Source organism: Maylandia zebra, linkage group LG13, assembly GCF_041146795.1.
Source record: "Maylandia zebra isolate NMK-2024a linkage group LG13, Mzebra_GT3a, whole genome shotgun sequence".
In the NCBI taxonomy this organism is placed as follows: Eukaryota; Metazoa; Chordata; class Actinopteri; order Cichliformes; family Cichlidae; genus Maylandia; species Maylandia zebra.
Window position 1 is genome coordinate 13,640,611 of NC_135179.1, and position 17,242 is coordinate 13,657,852.

The 17,242-nt window shown below is 40.3% G+C and overlaps 1 protein-coding gene across 1 annotated transcript in view; it reads left to right on the forward strand.

Annotated features, from left to right (window-relative positions):
• bicc1a (BicC family RNA binding protein 1a) overlaps positions 1 to 13,232 on the forward strand; it is a 60,521-nt gene extending 47,289 nt beyond the window's left edge. The window contains exons 10-21 of the mRNA XM_004551480.5: positions 1,070 to 1,274; positions 2,901 to 3,062; positions 3,286 to 3,458; positions 3,562 to 3,703; positions 5,487 to 5,640; positions 6,818 to 6,977; positions 7,081 to 7,120; positions 7,344 to 7,498; positions 7,688 to 7,850; positions 8,167 to 8,330; positions 8,652 to 8,751; positions 10,064 to 13,232. Of these exons, the coding sequence (XP_004551537.1) occupies positions 1,070 to 1,274; positions 2,901 to 3,062; positions 3,286 to 3,458; positions 3,562 to 3,703; positions 5,487 to 5,640; positions 6,818 to 6,977; positions 7,081 to 7,120; positions 7,344 to 7,498; positions 7,688 to 7,850; positions 8,167 to 8,330; positions 8,652 to 8,751; positions 10,064 to 10,191 (1,746 nt within the window). The 3' untranslated portion in view covers positions 10,192 to 13,232. The remainder of the gene's footprint in view (positions 1 to 1,069; positions 1,275 to 2,900; positions 3,063 to 3,285; positions 3,459 to 3,561; positions 3,704 to 5,486; positions 5,641 to 6,817; positions 6,978 to 7,080; positions 7,121 to 7,343; positions 7,499 to 7,687; positions 7,851 to 8,166; positions 8,331 to 8,651; positions 8,752 to 10,063) is intronic.
• Positions 13,233 to 17,242: the final 4,010 nt, after the last annotated feature.

Genomic DNA, 17,242 nt, shown 5'->3' on the forward strand with positions numbered 1-17,242 from the left:
CCTGCCATGCATGTTTCATCTGCTGGACAGGGCCACTCTGTTTTTTTTAGTAGGAAAAGCTGAAGCATAACAAAAAGTAAGTGGCTTCATTCTTGGTAAATTAGGTAGAAATTTGGAGTTAAGCTCAATGACCTTTAATTAAATGTAGCTTCTATTAGTGAAATCTGTTACTCAATCTTTGGCACGCCTTTTTTGTATATACAATTGATCTAATGTTTATAATAGTCTGCTGTTGTACACGTAGTATTCCTAGTCATATTTCACTGTTTGGCCTCAACCTGACCTGCTCATCAAGGTGCCTACGTCCCACCCTGAGTCAGGGCTCAATGCCCAAACCAGACGGGCCTGCGGGGACCGGTGTGGAAGTGCCAGTATAAACACCGACCCAGCCCAGATCCTCTTAAGAACCCTTCACTTAAACATTTTAATGAGGTGACAGAAATAATCCAAAAGGCCGGTCCAAATGGGTGCCACAGCCTGTCTGCTTCAATCACTTTGGCAGTCCTGTAGAGGAGGGTGTGCACGTGTGTCAGGGATATTCACCGCTGATTGAAAAAAAAAAAAATTCAGAAGCTCAATTTTGGCAAAATGCAAAAAGTCAGCACTTTGATTTATATTTGATGTTTGGTAAGATCGAATAAAGCAAGGTTTCCAGTCATTTCTTTCAATGATTCCAAATCTGATTGTGAATTTTGTGTTTTTCTGTTCTTTTTACAGTCTCTTATTTTCTTCTCTCATATCAGACAGATATGTTGATCAAGAAACACTGTCTCTCTCACTGTCGTTCCTCCCCCGTCTCCTTCTCTCTCCCACACTGCCTCAATGTTTATCCTTCTAATCTACCCTTAATTCCCTCTTCCTTCCTCACATTTTATGTTTGTCTTCTCCCTCAGCCTCCCTTTCACTCCCTATCTATGGTACCAACATTCCCTACCCTATCTCTCCCTTGCTCCTCCTCTTGCTTTTCTCTTCTGCCTCCTAGTTTCCTGTTTATTTCCATGTCCATCCCACTTGTTCCCGTTTTCACCGGTTTCTCATCGCCTCTTCCTTCTCTCTCGATCTCTCCCAGTCTGTGATAGTCAAGAGTGTGGAGAGGAATGCAGTCAACATGTACGAAGCCCGAAAATTCCTCTTGGGTCTCGAGAGCAATGGAGTGGTGTCTTCCTCACCCCCTGTGGCACTGAATGCTGGCACTAATGGTCCATCCCCATCTCTCATCTGCCCTGTTGGCCTGGACATCCTGGCCTCAGCTGGCCTGGGGCTGAGTAATCTTGGTAATGACAATGTTTAACTTGCTAAGAAATAATGCTAAAGAATATCTTTCTCTATGATTGGGGGAGGGTGAATAAGATGTTACCTTTTTATTTCGTGCACAAAATGCAACAGATTCAATTGTATCATGATAGAAGAACTAATATCTTCATGAATCAGTGTCATTCCCAAGCGTGTAACACAAAGTAGTCTCTTTTAGAATTTTCATTGGTTTACTGAATTGAAAAACACAATCCCCCTTTACATAAATCACAGCTGGTGACTCACTGCATCTCTATATGACCTTTACAGCAGGAGCTGTGTGGACGCAAGTCCAAATCTGCACATCTTTGATCAGTCAACCATCAGAAAATAACCTCGGTACACATGTAGTTGCAGCACTTTGAATAATTTATGAGTTTATGAATCACAGGATGATGAACGGTTCTTATCGCGTAGGAGTTTGTCTGCAGCGCTGACCTCAACATCTGAGCCCAACAGAGTCCAGAACTGTTGAGATTAGGGGACATTTTTGTTTCCATGGATGACTTTCAATTGGTTGTAAGAGTGCATGCAGTGTATAACAAATCTTTAGTCACAGTTATCAGATTTTTGCATTCTTCTCATAAAAAAATTTGGAGATTCAGTCTGTTTAAAAAACAAACAAAAAAAAACATGGAATTTAGGACATGATTTATATATCAGAGGCAGTCGGAAAGGCAGATAGGATAAGCTGACAGGAAGTGGCTCATTCCTGTAAGCACTAGCTGGCAGTAGATCTGTTGCAATTTATCTGTTAGAAATTTAAATATAAATGCAGTATGTCATCAAATGGTAACCACAGCAAATCTGCATTACATTACTGGAATGTGTTTATTTTCTCCTACCACTGACTTGGACCATATGTGATAGTCAAGATGTTGAGTATGTATTTGTGCTGAGAATTTTCTGAGATAATGGGTTTATTTTTGTTATAATTTTGGAAAACCTAGCACAAATGTTTTAGCATATCTTCTGTTAGTTTTGATGAGCATGTGTTCAGTTTATGATCGGATTGTCCCCCCCTAGAAAATGAGATTAAAGATTGGCTGCAAAAAAGCTCAGTGTGCCAGGAGAGTGCCCGTACAGTAGAAATCTTTTTTTGCTGTTTCATTTAAACTCAGGGGCCCCGGGTGAAGCTGTGGACGGCCACATCCTGGCCTTTAGTAATTGCTACATGCTTTTCTTCTTCAGATTACAGACCAGTGTGCCAGAAGAATCCCTGGCCTTATTCCTGGAGCCAAAGTAGCCCCTTGTTAAAGCCACAGACCTGCTTCTTTCTGTTTTCATACACTGCGTTTGGGTTAAGACACCAAGCACCACATTGTTGGTGTTCTCGATACCATAGTTTTATTGGGTATGAGGACACACTAGACGTGTACTTATGCATCCATGACCTTGTAGAAATTTAAGAAATTCTTGCTCTCATTTGCTGTTGGGTTGATGGCAGTTTGATGGAATTCCAGTTAAATAGCTGGAAGACCAAGATTTTTTTTTTTCTTAGTGCAACTTATGATTAGCTTAAAAAATGCACTTTGACAGGACCACCACTGATCTATTCATATACTGTCTTCTCCTTTCTTTCCTAATTTCTTTTGGTTACCCTTTAGCCTTCCTGGGTGCAACAGCATCACACTCTCTCCCCAATTCTGCTGCCCCAAACGCTGTGCTGAACAGCTTAAACTCCTCCATGAGCCCTCTGCAGACCCCAAGCCCCAGTAACCCCACTCCTTCCCCCTCCCTCTGGCCAAGTTCACTCACCAGCACCCAAGGTTTGTATATAGTACTGCCAGTAGCTCTTATGGTAAATCTGTATTTAATTAATTTATTTTTTATTCACAAATTATGTGTCTTGATGCATGCTTGACGTGAAAGAGTAAAATCCTTACAAATGTCTCAATCTTTATTTTAATTTTTGGTAATTCAGGTAATGTATTACATGACAAAAAGCCCTGTAACATTTTTCTTATTACTTTGATATTTTGGAAACTTAAGGCTTCTCGTCTCAGCTGATGCTGCATCCTGCCACTCAGGCCACCCTGAGCAGCATCCTGCTGTCCGGTGTGCCAAGTTATACACCGAACACACCATCTCCTCCACCTGGCCTCGCCCCCATAGACAAGCAGCCCAACGGGGTCCCTGAGTGCACCCTGAATGGACATGTCAAGGTTGGGCCCTTACCAACTTTATATTGTATCACCTCGCTCTACGTTTTGAATGACTGTGATAATAATTATTTTTTATTTTTTGTGTGGGCATGCACATGTATAGCACTCTGGCTCAGTGTATGGGAGGATAACAACGGCGTCAATTGCAGAAAATGTCTTGAGTCCAGCTCCATGTGACTCAGTCCAGGAAGCCAGTGGCCACAGTCCATCAGAACCACGGTCAAGCAAGTCCAGCCCGGACGAAGGTATTCCTCAAATCATTGCAGTGTCCTTGTCACTGAACACATGTGATTTGTGGCTGGATCCATGCTTTCACATTTACACCTAACTCAGACATTACCGTCTTAATACTGCAGCAGATATTGAGTCTCATCAGAGCAGGCAAAGTTTTTCCAATTAGATATTGTCCAATTTTGGTGTTACTGTTTGTTTCGGATCAGATCCAAGCACTCCTGGCCATTTTCCTCTGGCATCATTAAGACATTTTCACCCAGTGATCTGCTGCTTATTGTTTATTTCCTCTCTCAGACTATTCTCAATAAACACTTGAGATGGAGTAAGTAACACATCATTAGAGTCACATTTCTTCACCATTGTTTAAACAGTTTGAACTTCTTAAGGTCCTTTTGACCATGTGTACCTAAATGCATTGAGTTGCTGTTATGTGATACAAGTAACAAGCAACTGAAGAGGTGTACCTAACAAAGTGGTGTATGACTGTGTACTATATAAAATGGCTATTGAGAATAATATAAGATTCATTCTCTCTGCCAAGGAGGTCATGTGATTGGTTTGGTTTGTCTCAAGTTAACGCCCCTCTCCCCTCCCTGAGCCTGGTTCTTCCAGGGGTTTCTTCCTGTTAAAGGGGAGTTTTTCCTTCCCACTGTCACTAAGTGCTTGCTCAAAGGCGGCCACCTGGGTTTTCTTAATGTAAAGGCCTGGAGGTGATGTACAGATTTTTATGAACGTTTTTCATTCGTATCTTCACCGTTTTTAATTAAAACATTTAACTTGGCTAAAAAGTCATTTTGAAAGTGTGCACTTATTCACAACTGTGCACTTTTTGTGGTGAGTCATTTATAATAAACAAAGTCTTATGATTTATGTGTTGTTACAGCCTTGGACTGACAAAATGTTTGAGCTGTTAAAACTTTCAGCTCAGGTTTGTTGGACCTTAGCTTTGCAGACTTAACATAAATGTCCAAATCAGGATTTTCCACTTGAGATTTATGCAACCCTTAAACCCACTTTGAGGAAAATACCTTTATTGTACCCACGTTTTACTTCTCTATACTGTCCTCCTAACCTCATACGCTTTCTGACTACATTCACTGGAGCGGAGACAGATTAACTGCTGGTCCCCTCGCGGTTCAGAAAGGCCCTCGTTTCCTCTGTGTCTTACACTCGCGGTTTTCCCCTCAAACCTTCACTCTCACGCGTCTCGTTTTTCCCCGCTGTTTTTAAAGTTTGTCCTCCCCCGACGCGGTGTGTCCAGTTAAGTTTTCCTCTCCCTCCCTTACCACCTCCTGTGTCCCAGAATGTGTTTGCGCTGGCTTGCCTCGTACAGCTTAACTCCGCTGTGTCAGTTGAAGGTGTCTGGGGATATTGTTCAAACATTAAACCCCAGAGAACTTCGTTTAAGTGGCTGACATCATATTATTTTACAGTATGCGACCCATGTATACTCACACGTGCACATCCTGTTGCACAGAGCAGGTCCTTGTCGGGTTAAAAGCAGAGAAGCGGATGAAAAAGCACTATAATCACAGCTGGTGTGTTTTTAATTAATCTAGAATTCAAGTGAGACCTGTCACACTTGAATCCATGCACACATGCAGTACATATGCTCACAAGCTAAACATACTCATTCATACTGAATGACCCAGTCACTTCTGAGTGCAGGCTGTGTTATGGTATAAATTGAAATTGATGAAACCTAAGGTATTACAGCTATTGTTGTCATTATGTGTATTTTGTCTGCACAGAAAAAAGAGAATATTCACCATTTGTCCGTGTTTATTCCTTCAGGCTCTGACACATTTGTAGAAGTGGGCATGCCCAGAAGCCCCTCGCACTCCGCTAATGGAAGTGAGTTGAAACAGATGCTGGCGTCATGTAAGACATCATCAGGAAAACGACAGGCTGTGGAGCTCCTGCAGGGCACCAAGAACTCTCATCTACAGTATGTCTGAATCATTTATGACTTCTGTTGTTACTTTTTAGCATCTCTTCCAAAATCTTTTACAGATCATGCTCCTAAAGTTTGATAGTATTCTTTAAATATTGATCTTTACAGACATTAAGATAAGCCCAGAAACAATGGGATCATTTTTATTTTTAAACAATAATAATGCATAAAGTCACAGACTATCCCAAACTGGAGCAACCAGCTGTGGTACGTTATACACATTATACTGGACAGCATTGTTATTATGATGGCTAACTCTATGTTTATAATAATCCCAGTACGTCAGCTGTTTTTGAAATGGTACAGTGGGATCCATCAACTTTCCCTTGTTTTTTTCCGTATAGATGCTCTGACAGTTGTGATGTTAATATCAAACATGGCCAAAGTTTGAAATAATGAGGTCTGCAAATGTGCAAGTAATCCCCTTTGAGCTGAAAGCTCAGGCTTCAGACTGTTTTAACTGCTTAGCTGTTTAGCGGTTTGGCTCTGTTTGATGTCAGTCAGAAGAGATATCTTTAACATGGTTATCTCAAGTGCGCAGCTCTGGCTGTGTGAGCACAGAAACCCCACCCAGCTGATCTTCATATTTTTTGTTTGAGAGAGACAGCCAGTCAGAAGAAAGTTGCATGAAAGGGAGCATTGTGTGTTGAATTGTGATTCATGCAAAATTACTAGAGTCCAAAAACTGTACTCTGCTGCTACAAATTCGAATATACATCAGCATTCGTGAGAGCGAGCACTTTTCCACGAGTAGCTGCTAGACACGACTCAGCTTTACTCGGTTTCAGTCGTTTTCTATTAGAATTGAGTCAGGCACCTTATGTGACTCAGGTTGTAATAGCAAAGTCACATGATGTCATTCGTATGCGACACAAACGTAATAGAATAACGGAGGCCGTTAAGGCTCAGCCGCTTTTTGTTAAACCGCTGTGTTGTTGGGTTTTTTTGTACTTAGAACCCCGGCTGAGTAAGTACTAAAAAAGTACCTGGTGCCAAAAATGGAAAATCCTTAAAACCGAGGCAAGTCGAGCTGAGTAGATACTAGTGGAAAAGGGATAATGGAGATGCTAGTTACTAAAGGCCCTCTTTAACTGCCTGAGTGATCACGTCAGCAAAGGATGAGCTGAAGAAAGGTTATTTACTGATACAGTGCCTGTTTTAATTCCAACAGTTCTGACTGTCTCCTCTCGGACACGGAGTCCAGCTCATCAGACAGTCCTGTGGCAGATAAGAGGGCACCGGGGAGTGAGCGGGCAGCTGAAAGGGCAGCACAACTGAACGAGAGGGAGAGAATCCGATTGGCACCTCAGACCTCCTTTGCCAACATGCAGGTACACACACACACACACACACACACACACACACACACACACAGCTAACATGGAAAGAGAGGCCATGGTTTTATTGGCTTTAACCATCTGTTGAATTTTACAGGCTTTTGACTATGAACAGAAAAAGCTACTGGCAACTAAAGGTGAGTTGACATTTTTGTGCCATCAAATAGTGCAATCAGTGTCATTAGCAGTGTGACATATAATTTAGTCCCCTTAAAAAAAATTACATTTATTTCTTTAGCCACAAAAACATCTTCACACTAAATATTATATAATTATATAATATTTAGTGTTTCTATAAAAGAATTATATAATTCTTTTATAGAAACATATTTGCATCACTGCTTTTCTGTATTCGCACAGCTATGTTGAAGAAGCCAGTAGTGACTGAGGTGCGCACTCCGACCAACACCTGGAGTGGTCTGGGCTTCTCAAAGTCCATGCCAGCTGAGACTATCAAGGAGCTAAGGAGAGCCAATCACGTCTCATACAAACCCAGCATGAGCACGACATACGAGGTCAGACAGAAATGAAAGTGTTTAACTTTCATTATCGTGATCAATATGTTCAATATCTTAGCATGTACTGATGTTGTGTATATTATAAGAAACATTATTTGCCTGACTGTTGTTTTAGTAGACAGACGTTTGTGTTCTGTATTGGGATGTACAGAATTCAGTCTGAACTTGTTTCTTTTTGGTCCTCAGGGTTCCCCACTGTCGTTGTCTCGATCCAGCAGCCGGGAAGGCGTGGGGAACGGGAGTGACTCTGACAACTGGCGTGAGAGGAACGCCACCAGCAACGGCCTAGCAAGCCACACAGAGTTCGCCTCAGCCGTCAGCAGTCCAAAGAGGAAACAGAACAAATCTGGTCAGTAAATTTTTGTTGTTTTTGTCTTCAAATAATGATGCTGATTAACAATGAAATGAAAGAGAACAAAATAAAGATTTAAAATGTCATTGTGAGCACTCTTGCCTCTGAATTTGATGGTTTTGCTTGTAAGAGTAATATACTCAATATAGCACTCAGGGTTGGCACGTTAAAGTCTAGTGAAGCTGCCAGTCTAGTTAATCTGCAGAACAGATGGTCTCAGTCAAAATGGTCCAAATTTTCATCTCTTTAAGTTAAACATTGTTTCATTACCTGACTGAATGAAAGAAATGTCTCTTTTTAAACTGTCTTGTAGCTGCAGAACATTTCCTCAGCAGCAGCAACTACATGGACTCTATTTCATCAGTAACGGGCACAAACGGCTGCAGCCTGAATTCGTCTCTGAAAGGCTCAGACCTGCCCGAGCTTTTCAGCAAACTGGGCTTGGGGAAGTACACGGACGTCTTCCAGCAACAAGAGGTAATCCTGATTCTGAACCAAGTTTTTATCGCACAAGCTTTCATCGTCTTCCCTGGTTTAACTGTAGGGGTGGACGTGTGGGTGTGCCAGACCATTACTTCTGTCCAAAGTGAAATATCCCTGTCATTATTTGTTGTTGCTATGTTACATTCATAGTTTAATTAATTTTTCCTTAACAAGCTGTAGAATTGCATTCGTACATCAAATATTACTGCTTGCATGGCAGGGAGGATATTATGTACATGACCATTAGTCTTGACATTTATGTTTGAAGATCTTTTCTAGATTAAGGTTGTTAAACTGGCTCGTTGCTGCTTCTAGATTGACCTCCAGACATTCCTGACACTCACAGACCAGGACCTGAAGGAACTGGGAATCACCACCTTTGGTGCCCGTAGGAAAATGCTGCTCGCTATCTCGGGTATGGAAAAAAAAAATTCAGAAAGAGCATTCTCTTGTTGCATTTTATCTTTCTCTGTGCTGTCAGCTGCATGACACTGCAAATAAAACATTTGCATAACAACGCAGAGATACCCACGTTGGTCTTTTCCTGTGCCGATAATCACTCGTACCAGCACGAGCTTCATTCTGCCAGCTCACCTTTGCTGAAGGCAGTTTCATTAATGGTTTTTTTTATGTTTATTGTTTTGTCTGAGTGGATCCCAGCAGTCCAAAAGATAAATAATAAGTTCATATCTCAAAGTTCATAGGTGGTTCTTGTTGTCAGCAAGCCAGAATAGAAGTTAAACTGGTCAGATTTCTGAGAGGACATGCTGCAGTAATTTGCAGCAGCAGCAATAAATGGGATTCAAGCAAATTCTTCTCTGATGAGTGTTTCGGTATTTTCCCAGCTGCTCCAGCTGCCTGTCTCATGCTGATGCAGACTCTTCCCTGTTGTTACACTTGATCTAATGTGAATGTGGTGGGTGTCACACTTCATTACTGACATTATAATAGCCTGCACGAGTTAATCATGTCTGTGTTGGGATCATGAGCTTCCTGTCATGGTTATTGTTTAAATGTTCAGTTCACAAACGTCTGACCAGAGTCAGGGTTGACAGCGAGGGCAATGAGGGGAAATGTCGAGGTCAGCACTATGATTATTAAGGAAGCAGAGGGATCCAAGGCCAGGATCGGTTTTGCTGCCTGTCGCCTCAGCCAAGTCGAGGTCAACTTTCATCTCCGCTGACCGACTCTAGAGCTTGAAAACTGCATATTGCGCATCTCTGTCTGTCTTTCTGTGTTTTTGCTTCTCATAAAAAGATAGAATACCAGTCAAGGCAATCCAGGTTTTAACTTCCTGCTGGTGTGCCAGTAAAAAGAGCTGCTGGAGCGAGCTGCCTGCCTCCAGTAATCATACTGAAGGTTTATGCTGGCACCGACAGACTGCGGCTATCATATGAATAACTGAGAGATGCCAGGGTGTTCTTGAGACATTTTTATGAAATCATTTTGTCCAAACTGCTGTGTAAAAACAGATGGACACAAAGAGGGGTTTTGTTGATCTGAGCAATTCTGTAGTGCTTTGAATCCAATTTTCTTGTCACTGTAGATCAGTGAAGGCTGCAGAGACATGGCAACATTCTCCACGGTTTTATTTATTTTTACTTTGATTTGCTGCAATTCCCATCGCAACAATGGAAGTTACCCCACATTAAACACTATGTTTGTATCACCTTTGCTGCTCCTGATGTTTTGCGGTTATCTTTTTTTTTTTTTTTTCCTGCCCACAGAACTAAACAAGAACCGGAGGAAACTATTTGAGCCACCCATCAGGTCCTCCTTCCTGGAAGGGGGGGCAAGCGGCCGCCTCTCCCGCCAGTTTCACGCTGAGATGGCCAGCGTCAGTGGGCGATGGTAGGCGCCTCCAGAGCTCCAGTCATCGGAGAACCGTCCATAAAGAAGACCAGAGTCCAGCATCTTAGAGTGGTGTCTAGGTTTCAGTGGTTGTTTACCCTTTTTCAGCTTCAGCTGAATTGAGACTGTTCGCAAAGTTGCATTGCCATATAGTGCATTTATAAATACTTTTTTTTTTAAAAGCCATAGTTTTACCTGAAGTGCCAACAACAACAAAAAAAGGGATTTCTCAGATACATGAAGTTCAGTGTTATTGCCTTATAAATCCACTAGTCTCTTGTTGAGCATTTATATATGAAGGGTGTGGTTTTGGTTCTGTCCAGTATTTCTGTCCACTTTTTGTTCAAGGGAACAGGCAGAATGATTAGTACATCATTTTACACATTGGTACTACCTGCATTTGTATTATGCTCTTGTATCAGTGACATGCACTTTAATAATACTAGATTTTTGCCTGTGAGAGCCTTATTCCTTAGATTGAAATGAAACTATGCATTTTTTTATTGACTTAAAGCAGAGATGCATTTTCTACCAAGCCAAAAGTAAGCACTTAACCAGTGACATTAGCACAGCACCAAATGAAGTAATAATAGGTCAGCGCACCTAAGCGGTGACTTGATCAACTTTAACACATAACCAAAGTAAATCTCATTGTGACCTTTGACTCCTTCAGTGTTTCGATTGGTGGACATTCCTCCGAGATCAGTGTTTGTGTTGAGCATCAGTTTCTCTTTCTAGACGAGACAAAAATAAGTATTTTGTATTCATTTTGCATTATGATTTTATTTTTTAGTTTTTATTACCATCTTAGGCAAATGAGTGGAATGTTTATTGGTAATCGGTTTACATATGTATTTTTTTATATTTTCATGAATGAGTGTCTATGATTATTTTGTTTTGTTTTTTGTAATTAGTTTGCTTGTAAGTTTTAGTTTTATTTCCTGCCCTTTAGTCTCTGGAGCCATAACATGGCTGTGCCATTAGACAGCAGCAGAGATGTGAGACAGTTAGGCAAAGCTTTGTAGGCCTCTTTGATTGTGTCAACAGGCAATTTTCTGTGGTTTTTCTTCTGTGTTTATAGTACTTGGTCTTTTGTTTTATCTTTTTTGCCAGTCATGGCCTCTCTGTGGCCCCTTCCATGTGCCTTAAATCTCCCAATCTGGTCTACTGTGTATCTGAAACTTTTTTTTATCTTTCTGTTAGCTTAGAGTTTCAGCTAGAGCAAGGAGAGGAGGCCTGTTAACAGAACAAGGCCTTGCCTTTAATAGTGAAACGTGCCAATATCCATAACTCATTTTTTTTCAGCAGGAAGAAATTTCGTTAAGAACACTAATATTTTGTTCTGACCTTACTTTCCAGATAGGAAGTGCCATCACAGAAAGAACCAGTTTTCCCACAGCCAACATGGTCTCATATTAATAGTTCTGCGAGACAAATAGAGAACTAAGGTCACCAGAAGTACTGCGAGATCTAAGATGAAAACAAATAAAAATCTGGTATTTTCTACTATCAGTCATGTAATCTAATATCCCCAAAACCTGGTTAAGCAGTGTTTAATAAAGTAACAGAATTATGCATGCAGCGGCAGTGTTTATCACCAGAGCTTGTGTTTGCTCTGTAGCCCTGGATTATGTTCAGTCGTGTGTTTTTTGAAAAGGAAAACATCCTTTTTTCCAGCAGTTCATTAACTTTGGATAACTCAAATGTTTTTTTTGTGTAATGTTCTTAAAATATGTCTGAGCATTTAAACTACAAGAACATCCATCTTCCAATGATGAGAGCGTTTTTCAAGTGCAATTCAAAGCCTCTTTGTGAAGTCATTTTTCCTTTTTGTTTATATTTGCAGTACAGTAGGTTTAAAAGCTAAGACTGAGTAATATTCTTAGTTTAAATGAACAAGACCTGTATAAACTCTTAAAGTATGTACAAGACACTTCTGAAAAATTATCACTGCAAGTGCGTAAACGTTTATCTCAGCAGATTTAATTATGACAGACAGCAGCAGCAATCCTCGTATCGTTTCAAAGTAGTTGATCATTTATCACTTTTTTGTTTTAATTTACAGCGATTTAAAACCCTCATTTTTAACCACTTTTCCGTCCTATCTCGCATCCTATCCTATCTGACTTGAGCCATTCTCAATGTGGTTGTCAAGTTAGTAACACTACACTAAGTGATATTCTGACATGGTTGCTTATGCAAACCAGGTAAATTCTTGTTTTTGTTTTGTTTTTTATTGTTTTTGTTTTGTTTTTTTGAAGTCTTAAAGAAGATGAAGAAGGCTAAAGCTTAATGTAGAAAGGGATTCTTTATTCTACAAGGAAACCCGGAGCTGCTTTTGCTCCACATGGTACTACATTTAAAAAGAAAATAGATAAATAATGTTGAGCACTGATTCTCCCAGTGCTGTGACTCGTGTTCCTGCCTAGCAGACATTTGTTTTCATCCTTCACTTTTTTTTGGATGTGTTTGCTCGGAGGGCAATAGAGGTTCTTGTCTCATCAAGTGAATGTTTCAAATTTATATATATTGCCTTGATGATGCATGTTATTGCAGCTTGATCACAGATCAGTAAAGGGACTCACCAAGTCAAAAGGTTTACTGCTAGCTTGCCTAGTCTTTGCCCTTGATTGAATAGTTTCACAATTATGTCTTTGATTTGTTGTATTAGTCATATTAATATTCCCAAAGGGATTTATTTGAAGGAATCTTTGTACTGCAATCAAATGGTACATTTATAATGTAAATGTAAACCACTAAGGAAATGATGTATAACATAACTTTTGTACAACTTTTCATTTTTACAGTCATTGTTTTTGCGTGAGAAACGTACAATTCTGCACCATATTCCTAAGATGGATTCGTGCATAAACATTGCCATGTGGTCAACGCTCTGTTCACTGTGGCATCTGTTGATGCTGTTGTTATTCTAACTGTATTGTAGTACAGATATAAACTTTTCAGAGAATCTGTCAAGCAGGCAAAAAAATGTTTGTTCGAACATTCAAATGATATTATGAAGGTAATAAATGTATGCAAACAAAAGCGCCTTTTGGTTTTGTTTCCCACATAACACAGAAATGTCGAGTTTTGAAACTTTCTCAAGTCTGAAGCTACCAGGCTGTCCAGGCGCACAGTATCAGTGCAGTATTTCTAGAAAAGGGCTGTTAAACGTGGAGCCCGAGGGCCAGAATCGACCTTGCAAAGACTCCAATCCAGCACACTGGAAGGCTTTGGGGAAAATTTTTCTTCCTTATAAAGAAAGATAAAGAAATTGCACTTCTTTATCTTGTATTAAGAGATTTATGTTGACAAAAAGGAGTTTTACTCATCCGCCTTGGATACATACTTTATTTGTAATTTTGACCAGCAGAAGTTAGTTAAAATTAGGCTAAAAAAAGTTAGGCCTGGTTTAGGTGACGCTGAACCCTCAGGTTATGCTGCATTAGTCTAGGCCCATTGGGGCTTCCCATCGTGCATCAAGTCTTTCTTCTTTGATCAGCTCTTTTCACTCTGTTTATCCACCACTTTGCATTACATCATTAATTATTCTCTGGCTCTCTTCCACACAGTCTCCCACTCCTCACACCCAGCATGACAGATGGCTGCCCTTCCCTGAGCCTGGTTCTGCTCAAGTTATTTTTCCTGTTAAAAGGGAGGTTTTTCCTTCACACTGTCACCAAGTGCTTTCACTGAAGTGACTGTTGTTGTGATTTGGAGCTATATAAATTGAATTGAAGGTAATCCTTCTGCACTATTCTGCAATCACTTGGTGTGTCTGTTTAAAGACACATTCAAAAACACATTTGCATACTGCAGTTTGAGGGTAATGTGCTTACATGATGTCTAACCTGCACAGCATCTGCTTAATCCAACAAAATGAATCTATGACCAATGAGGATTTGCAGTACAAGACACACTTGAGAAGAAATTTAAAGTTGTCTTCTCTCCTTATAAACAGGCTACTGTAGTATGGGGAGAGAATTTATTTTCTTTGTTTTGCATGAAAGTACTGCAAATAATACATTTCTGCACGACTAACTGCCAGAAAACTGTTCACATCCGTGAAATAAAATATGGGTTTTTGTGAGATCTCGGTCACAAATTCAGCAGTGATGATGCTTCTTGGTTAATATGAGAAGATTAGAAAAACTGTTTTTGCTTTGCAGAGGGAAAACCTCAAGGGGGCAGTATTGTCACTGAAAATGACATTTCCCAAGTAAAGCGTGGAAAATGGTTACTCAGCAACAGATTATAAAATGTAAAGAAATGATAAAAATAGCATTTTATTCGTGAGAGACTCTTTGCAGCACAGCACATTGTCATTCGCCACCTCTAATACATATCATAGCTGTAATTTTGAAGTTAGTTTGGAAAATGTTCAAACTTGAAAGAAAATGATGCGTTTGCCTGTGGCTGTTTGCATATTCCCAAAGTGCTGTATTTTACCTGACATATGGAAAGTGATTCGGTTTTCAGTCGTTTTTATTTTATTGCTCAAAAAAAAAAACATCTCCAGGCCTCTCTTCTGATTATGGCAGCAAATTAATGTTCAGCTGTTTGCCACATAGACAGAGGGAGTCACTCATCCATCTCAAATGAGCCCTTTAACAGGTGGTGCCACTGAACTATGGTCTGTAAAGCACCTGTGGTTTCTATAACATCACAATATTGAATGGGATGTAAATACTGGTATGTACAAGTGAGAAACTCACGGGGTAATGTGTAGGAAGGATGTTATGAAAACATTCCTTTTGCTGTCTGCTGCCAATTGCTGACATGACAAACGGATCACACCTATAATTAAATCTAGGTCTTATCTAAGAAAATGGTCCCATCATGAAGAGAATGTATCTGGATTCGGCAGAAACAAATTCACCTACATTTAATCTCATAAAGGATATTAGAGCTCTAGAGAAAAGCTAGTAGTTGCAAAATTTCAGAGTCTTTTCAATTGCACTATGGGTAGTTGTGTGTGCAGCACAGTCGGCAATCATTCCCTTTGCCCAGCGTGGCTAATTTCAATTTCATGTGCTATTGTGAGAGACAGGGTGAGAGAGGGACAGCTAAATTGCAGAGAAAGAAGTATTTTTTTTTTTTTGTTATCACTAACCAACCCTGCATTTATTCAGCATCCTGGCAGCATCCCCGTCAAAAGACCAGAGTCCACAGCTTCACATATTGTTCTCATGGGCAGCTTGCCTCTGCAGGAAAGGTGTAAATTAGAGTAGCTGTGACTCGGTTGCTACCTCACCATACCTGGCTCTTATCCAGTGGACATTATGCTCACGGTGCCTGATAAGTCTAGCTCTTTTTCTGTGAGCTCATTCTCCATCATATAAAGTGACCCGTATGTCAGAGCATCTGCATCACCGATGTTGAAAACGGTCACAAGAACATTTCTTTCTACTTTGCTTTAAGAAGCCAGACTAAATTGTATTTTTTGAAGTGGTCTTGAGCAACAGGTCTCCAGGATTTTTGAAGGTCTGTCAAAGTTTTCCTGTTTTTCACCAATTTAAAAAATCTATTTTTGAACATTTTAAGTTTTTAGTATTTTGTTGTAAAGCATTTTGTGATATTAGTCTTGAAAGGTCCTATACAAATATCATTTCTGTTATGTTTTTTTAGTTTGGTTCACTTAAAGGTTGTAAACTGTCATTCCTGGAAAGCATTGATAACAAAGCACAACCAACCCACTTGGCAGCACCTCAGTAAACAACACATTTATGCTCATTTGTTTACGCTTTATTCCATACAAACAGAAATAAAAAGACAACTAACAAGCTGAAACATTGGCATAATAATGTGAAAGTCAAAAAACAATCATGCCTTGAAATATGGGCATAGTTGGTTAAATTAACAAAATAATATGACTGCATTTGTGAGCATTATAGACGATGATAGGTGGGTTTTTCTTTCTTCAGTCAGAGGGAGGAAAGCTGCTCCTCCCTGTTTCCAGTCTTTGTGTTAAGCTATAGTTAATGAGCCTCTAGCTCTGCAGCTATACATGTTTATCCTCCTCATGCGAAGCTCTCCAGCAAAACAAATAAGCTTATTTTCCTTCATGCTTATCCTGCATTGCACACCCAATTAATTCATTTTATTAATAACATTTGGACCCGGCTTTTAATTGGTCTCCCCTGATTTCATTGTGGCCTTTCGGCGTATAAATGAACTTCATTTGAATTTCATATAATCTTAGATAAAGTGGAATTGAACTGGGCCCCCGGAGAAAACGCATAAGCACAGATCCATTATCAATCAAGCTGCAGCTACACCGAGGCCAGACTTCACACTGTAAATCAATGACATGCTTCATTTGCTGCCCTGAAACGCCAGATAAATGTCTTTGTGGTATGATGTGACACACACACACACACACACACACACAGTGGTGACTTGGTATTGTTTTCTGCAAATGTAAAATGGTCTGCCCATGCACTCCATATTCTGCCTCTTAACTGACCTCTGAGACTGTGTGTATGCGGCTGTGTAAGAGATGCCGAAAGATGCAGAGGCATTAAATATAATTATAGAGACGTCTGCATATGGGTCGCTCCGCCTTCTTTATCACTTCAAAATCTTCACACCTATTTGATCTGTTTTCTCACTGCACCTTTCTCCCCGCTATTTCTCCATCTGCCACTGTGTGTTCACTTGGCCTCTAAACACAGCAGAGGGAGCAAATGAGAGTGGACTGCCAATACAGTGTACACTATGGCCTATAGTGTGCACACACAAACATACACTGCATGGCACTGCAAGATTTGGAGTGGAGCAGAAAAATGAGAAGACAAATGAGAGGAAAAAATGGTAGACAATTGACAAAGTAGAACTGAAGAGGCAAAAGTATTAAAGGAAGAATGTTAGTAAAGGAACAAGAAAGGGGAAAAGATTTGGCAGTGTGTGTGTGTGTGTGTGTGTGTGTGTGTGTGTGTGTGTGTGTGTGTGTGTGTGTGTGTGTGTGTGTGTGTGTGTGTGTGTGTGTGTGTGTGTGTTACACTGCCTTCTTTCATCCTCCTGCAGCTCTACTGGAAACACTGATGCTAACACAG